The sequence below is a fragment of the Belonocnema kinseyi genome, chromosome 7 (genome assembly GCF_010883055.1).
Source record: "Belonocnema kinseyi isolate 2016_QV_RU_SX_M_011 chromosome 7, B_treatae_v1, whole genome shotgun sequence".
In the NCBI taxonomy this organism is placed as follows: domain Eukaryota; kingdom Metazoa; phylum Arthropoda; class Insecta; order Hymenoptera; family Cynipidae; genus Belonocnema; species Belonocnema kinseyi.
Genome location: NC_046663.1, coordinates 120610740 through 120616984, shown reverse-complemented (window position 1 = coordinate 120616984; position 6245 = coordinate 120610740). Strand labels below are relative to the sequence as shown.

The 6245-nt window shown below is 34.3% G+C and overlaps 1 protein-coding gene across 3 annotated transcripts in view; it reads right to left on the bottom strand.

Moving 5' to 3' along the window:
- Positions 1-854: 854 nt before the first annotated feature.
- LOC117176249 (NADH-ubiquinone oxidoreductase 49 kDa subunit-like) overlaps positions 855-6245 on the bottom strand; it is a 75763-nt gene continuing 70372 nt past the window's right edge. For 2 of the 3 annotated variants that reach the window (XM_033366401.1, XM_033366402.1), the window contains exon 5: positions 970-1375. In XM_033366401.1, coding sequence (XP_033222292.1) covers positions 970-1375 — 406 coding nt within the window. Of the gene's footprint in view, positions 1376-6245 lie in introns of all 3 variants that reach the window. The other variant, XM_033366404.1, reaches the window with a different exon arrangement.

Here is a 6245-nt window from a genome sequence, read left to right as displayed (position 1 = left end):
GAAAAATGTTTGGTTAATTCATAAATTACCAAGAATTTCCGGAATATAACAAAAGCATCCGGTCTGTCAAATGTCATCTCATAAACCCAGTATTGAGTTTATGATGGTGTACGGGATTACGGCACTTCTGAAAAGTAATGCTGTGAATCGAAATGCGCAAGCGCAGCAGCTAGAAAACTTCTTTTTATAACTATTTTTTAGCACGATTAGTTAATTAGTTATAATTATGCATATAATTCAGCATGCTATCAAATTAAAACAGGCTTTTCGACATAATTTGCACCTGTCATGTAGTGAATTATTTCAATTATAATCTTCATATTTTTTGAAATCGCAATGTAATCAGAGAGAAAAAGTTCTTATCTAACTCTAAATTTATTGCCGCAGTTTGTACTTATTCATTCTCAAATGCATCACTTACTGAACATTTTTTACCTGCGATTAATTGAAAAGTGATACGATGTTCGAAACCACAACATTTACAGGTAATGGGAGGACCGGATAATAATTTTAAAGCAAATCGATTTCTTGTCGATGGCTTATACAAGGAAAACATAAATCATCGCTACAGCGACTAACTTTGCAATATTCGTTTTTCCCAAATTTTTCTTATCAACCATAAGATAACATTTTATTAGCTTCAACTCCTACAGATCTCGAAATTCACATCAACAGATTCAGTACTTCAACGCCGAAATTAACAGAAAATATAAACTTTAAATCTTTAATTTAACAATCGATTAGGTCAATCAATTTTCAAATTAAAGTAACTTTCAGATAGACGTTAAAATTACTATTAAACAAAATAATGCATTAGAAACCTTAAATACCAGAAATAAGAAAAGAACAATTAGGAACATTGAATAATTAAAGATTGTATTTATTTATTTGGTGGTACATATGTTTTCTACTATACAATGTATTTTCATAAAATAACTGCAGTGAGCTTAGTACTGAAACTGATACAGTTTATCGATCAACCTCCCCAAATACAACATCGAGAGTACCGATAATGGCTACGATGTCCGCTAAAAAGTGGCCAGGCCCAATTTTTTCAAGACAGGCCAAATGAGCGAATCCGGGAGCCTTAATTTTGCACCTGTATGGTTTGCTACTGCCATCGCTGACAAGATAGACCCCAAACTCACCCTTGGGTGCTTCGACTGCGGTGTAAGTTGTTCCTGGAGGAACTTGGAAACCTTGAGTGAAAAGCTTGAAGTGGTGAATCAAAGCTTCCATGCTTTCTTTCATCTCTTTTCGACTAGGAGGTACGATTTTTGCATCGTCAACTTTCACCTCACCAGCTGGCATTTGATTTAAACACTGAAGGATTATTCTCAGGGATTGGCGCATCTCTTCTATTCGGATTAGGTACCTGCAATACGATTGAAATATAAAATAAAAATAATTTTTTTTTTATTACCATTTTCCATTGAAATATTTATTCAATTTCAAAGTTTAACTAATTCTATTAATGAAATGTGGTCCTTGAAGTAGGAAACCCCCGTTATATAGGGGCAGGAGAGGGGGCAGTAAAGTTATCCGGAAATTGCGTTTCGTAATATTTAAACGGTCTCAAATGTAAAACAGAACTTTCAAATTTCATTATTTCAGAAATGTAATATTTGTATAAATTTCAGTCTAAGTCATTCAAAATTGAACATTACCCATCTTTTTAACTGATTCTGTATACTAATTAAAAAAAAATTCTATTTTTATTTAAAAAAAAACATTGCTGCAATTAAAAATATAATTAAAATTATATAATTGTGAACTAAAATTGTTTGGATTTTAAACCCTTATTGATTAAAAGATTTACAACTACAAACGGTAAAAATGTAGTAATAGCGGTAAGAAACTTTAAAAAGGGTGTAGCCAGGTGAACATGGCGCTATAGTTTAAAAAAATATAATTATTTTCCTAATACCATATGGAAACCTTACATGACAAATGCCCGAACCCCCTGTAAATCGGAGTACCAGTGTAGATAGTAAAAAGAAAACAATTAACAGAAAAAAGAGGATATATTTGAATAATGGCAGTCTATCTGTTTTGACAAATTTCTGTAATTGCTGCCGAGAGTCGGGTTAAGAATGTACGTGTACACCACCCGATAGGTAAAATAAGCTGCACTTTTTTTAGCGACATTGCGCTCTTATTTTAATGAGTGTGGTACCAAAGACCAATCATATCATTGAGAGAAATAGGATTAAACCTTCTCCTCTGTTTAAATAAAACTAAGATACTCGTACAACTAACGCTTTCAGCACGTTAGTTGATTCAGATTGCGTCATCTACGGTGACGGCCGTTACAATCAATGACCGAAACCGTGCGTAATTCCAAGTTCTAGTGTGTCCAATGTTTGTGGAACATACATGCCAGTGCACTCCAGGGCGAGAGATGGTTGCCACTCTCGCCTCGAAAGGGCCTTAGTGCGCGAGTACTCAGTCGTGTATATTGCGCAATATTATCCATTCCAATTGGAAACAGTTCAGGCGGCCCTCAAATTTTACGTTTGAAGGATACCGATTTATTAACAAAGCCACTGCGATTTAACCCTGGAAACTGTTATTATACAGGACTTAGAATGTAGTTCAGTCATGTTCTTATTATCAACGCAGTATTAAATCGTCGGAATATCAAAACGTTGGAAACACATGACAACTGCATTGTGAAATAAGTGAAAGACGATCATAGTGCAACCATAATTGTAATACTCCTATATTGCTAACTGCCTGTACCTCCCAATAAGTGGCGTGTGGTAAAAAAAAGAGTGCAGACATATTTCTATCTCACGCGGTTAGCAATATAGGATTATTACATATATAAGCGCAACAGTGATACCAATCTTGTCGAACTTTGCTTTGCGCTTACGTCGGGATAGCGGGGTCATTGGTCGCAGTTGGCGCGAAATGAAAAACGAGTAATAATAACAATTTTCGTAATTAAAATTTAACAATTATGTTTACCCGGCCATTTTTGACTTTGGAAATTTTTAGTTTCCTCAAATATGACAGCAAAGAAAATTATAAGTGTGGATAAAAACAAGTTGAAAAGAAAGCAGAAAAATGAGGATTGTATCCTAAGTTATAACGGAAAAATAGAATATATCATTCTATTATAATATACGATAAACTTCTGATTTTTCTTGTTCCCTAAGGGGGTCACCTCATGAAACGCCCGGAAAAATGTTCTTTTTCAAGATTTTTTTTGTACTCAGTACACTTATTTATTCTATATGAACCACTAAAAAGCCAAAGACAATTGAGAATCTACTATTTTCTTCTGTTAAAATCAAAATTTACGATTTTTCGCAGTAAAATTTGTTAATATTGTTGCATAAAATTCTGAAAAATGTATAAAATTATGAATATCTGTGGTTCATATAGAATAATTGTTTATTATCACCAAAATAAAATTTATTTGAGATCAATCGGTTGAAAACTTTTTGCGTAATCCGGCATGCCAGTTTGAAAAATGTGGTTTTGAGAAAACGCGCATCAAAGTTTTCTTTGCGTGACTGATGCGCTCGTGCGGCGAGACACTTTACGGACTGTATCTTTAAAAATATTCTGGATTTTGATTTGACATTTTACACGCACATTCTCGAATAGTTTTTCTATCGATTAAAAAAAAAAATGCGATTTTTTTCAGGTTTTCGTGAGGTGACCCCCTTAAGTACACTGGAACCTGGATTGAATTCACGGTTTGGGACATAACTTGCATTGGCCTTTATGTTGTTTCCAGGGCATCCAAACGTACCCAAGAAAGGCCACGTGAATCCTTTCTGTTGGATTTGGACGCATGACGTAACCTGGTGCAACTATCGCGCTGAGAGTGCGGTCCTCCTGCTTGCTCATGACGCTTATCTTTCGAACCCGTGGTTCCTCTCATCAGAAAACTGCATGGGCTTCAGCATCTGTTACGTTCAAATTACATTTAAATTTCTTGGGGGGGGGGGGGCTCGAACGTTACGAAAATGTTCAAATTACATACACTTACTACTGACTGTGTGCAATTCTCAAATTTAAATTTCGAAATGACCGACACCGCGTAAGGTTGCGACTGCAGAACTAACTTACGTACCCAAAAAGTACGTTTTCTTTTATTATACAATTTCCTAATATGAATAATAGTGTATTTATGAAATCAATTTTTCTGATTAAAAATTTGTCCAGTAATATCTTCCTTGAAACTTACCAAATAAAGAAGTAATAACATGCAACAAAAAACATAATTTCTTTTTAGTGACACTTATTTTGCTTCAAGAAATTGGTGCAAGGTAAACATGACAGGGGGTTAGTGCACTTGCCTTTTTAACAATTTCGAGGTAAAATAGGATTTCCAAAGTTATCGCTTGGAATCCTGTTTTTATTATCATAGGCATTTATCACATAAATCTTTTACAGCAGATGGAGATTTTATCATTTTCAATCATTTTTAATCTTTATGATAGAAAGAGATAGAGAAAATTTATCCGATTCTATCTCTTTGTGAATCTAAATTTACATATATCTTTTTCAATAGCCTCTTCTCAATCTCATCCTGTCCTTTATCTGTTCACGTCCAGATTTTCCCATCTCTGTCAATCTAAAATTCTGTCATCTATACTCGTTAATATTTGTCTATCTCTCTGTTAATCTGAATTTCCGTCTATATTTTCTAATCTCCTCTTCCCTGCCTCATTGTATCATACATCTATGAACGTCTATTATTTTTTATCTATTTTTCAATCTAATTTCACGTCTATCTTTATCCATCCTCTATTCTGTATCTCACCCTACCCTATATCCATTGAACTCAAACTTTTTCTATCTCTGTTAATCTGATTTCCCGTCTATCTTTTTTAATCGCCTCTTCTCTATCCCATCTTATATTATATCTAGCAACTTCTATCTTTTTCTATCACTTAGTCTACACTGTAAAAAATAAAAAAATTGTACCTCTTACAATGGTAAAATTACCAACAAAAATTAGTGCAATCTTACTACTTTGATTATAGGGTGAATACCATTTGCATGCTAGAAGTTCCAACCAATCTTGTAACTTTACTACTTCTAGACTCACAACATAGTAAGGCGTTTTAGAAGTACAGTTTCTGCTTGTGAATCTGTGACTTTCAGAGTAAGTAATAAATGAACCTACTTTCAAAGTGTTGCATTTTTGACGCTGGTAAAAGTACAGAAACTGTTAAAAATTCCTTTTTCCAACGTAATCTCACGTCTTTAAATTTGATCATTCATAACACGGCGCACTTGCACAGTTTTGAACGCAGTATAACTACGAGTAATTGTAAAGTTTCAAAGTTGCGGAGAATACTGAAAAAATGGTAAAATTAAAATTAGGTGGAAAAGAGCGTGTTTCAGAACAGTATAAATTACGGAAAAATTTAATTGCAAAATTGATAAAAAATATTAAACAAGAATTTTTTTATTTAAAAAAATCGGTGGGTGGCAACTAACTCATTATAGCCTGATCCGCTTTTGTTTGTTCATGCCTGACACCTAGCCTGAGTGACAGCCGCAGATCCCGCGCAGCACCTGTTACACCTACATGCGGCGCGGCGTCAACTCTCGGAAAGGCTATAGAAGGGAGGGCTATTGAAGACTTTCACTGTATTTTTGGTTAGAATAACATCACTTAAAATTCATAAAGCATTTGCAATTTTACAGAATCTGTCTGGAAACTTACATAACCAAAAAGTTAAATTCCATACTGAAAGTGAATATTCGTTATTGTCAGTGAAAAGTTACTTTGAGAGTAGGAAAAAAGCGGACCTACTCTGAAAGTGTTAAAATTACCAGAAATTTTTGTACAGTATATCTAAATTAACGTGCATCATTTTCAATCCTCTTTTATCTATCTCACCCCATCCTTTATCTGTCCACGTCAACTTGAAGGTTTTGCTCTGCTATAAGTGGAAATATTGAAAAGGATAGAAATTGGAGGATATTAAAAGATGGACCTATTATGTCTCTTTTATCATTGAAGGGCTCACTTTCCATCCCTGAATTCGTATCTTTTCCAATCCTTAACTTAAATAATTTTCTATCTCTTTCTCCAACTTTCGTGATCAACGACCCTTATCGTTTTCTTTCACTTAAGCTATCTATTACGAATTTCAATATTTTCAATCTCTTTCTCTACAGTCTGTCAAGTTAAAGCGTGGGCGGCTTTACTCGCAGTCGGTAAGGTGTATCGACATGATTTTGGTGTCAAAATATTAAGAAGAGCTCCCTCTTTC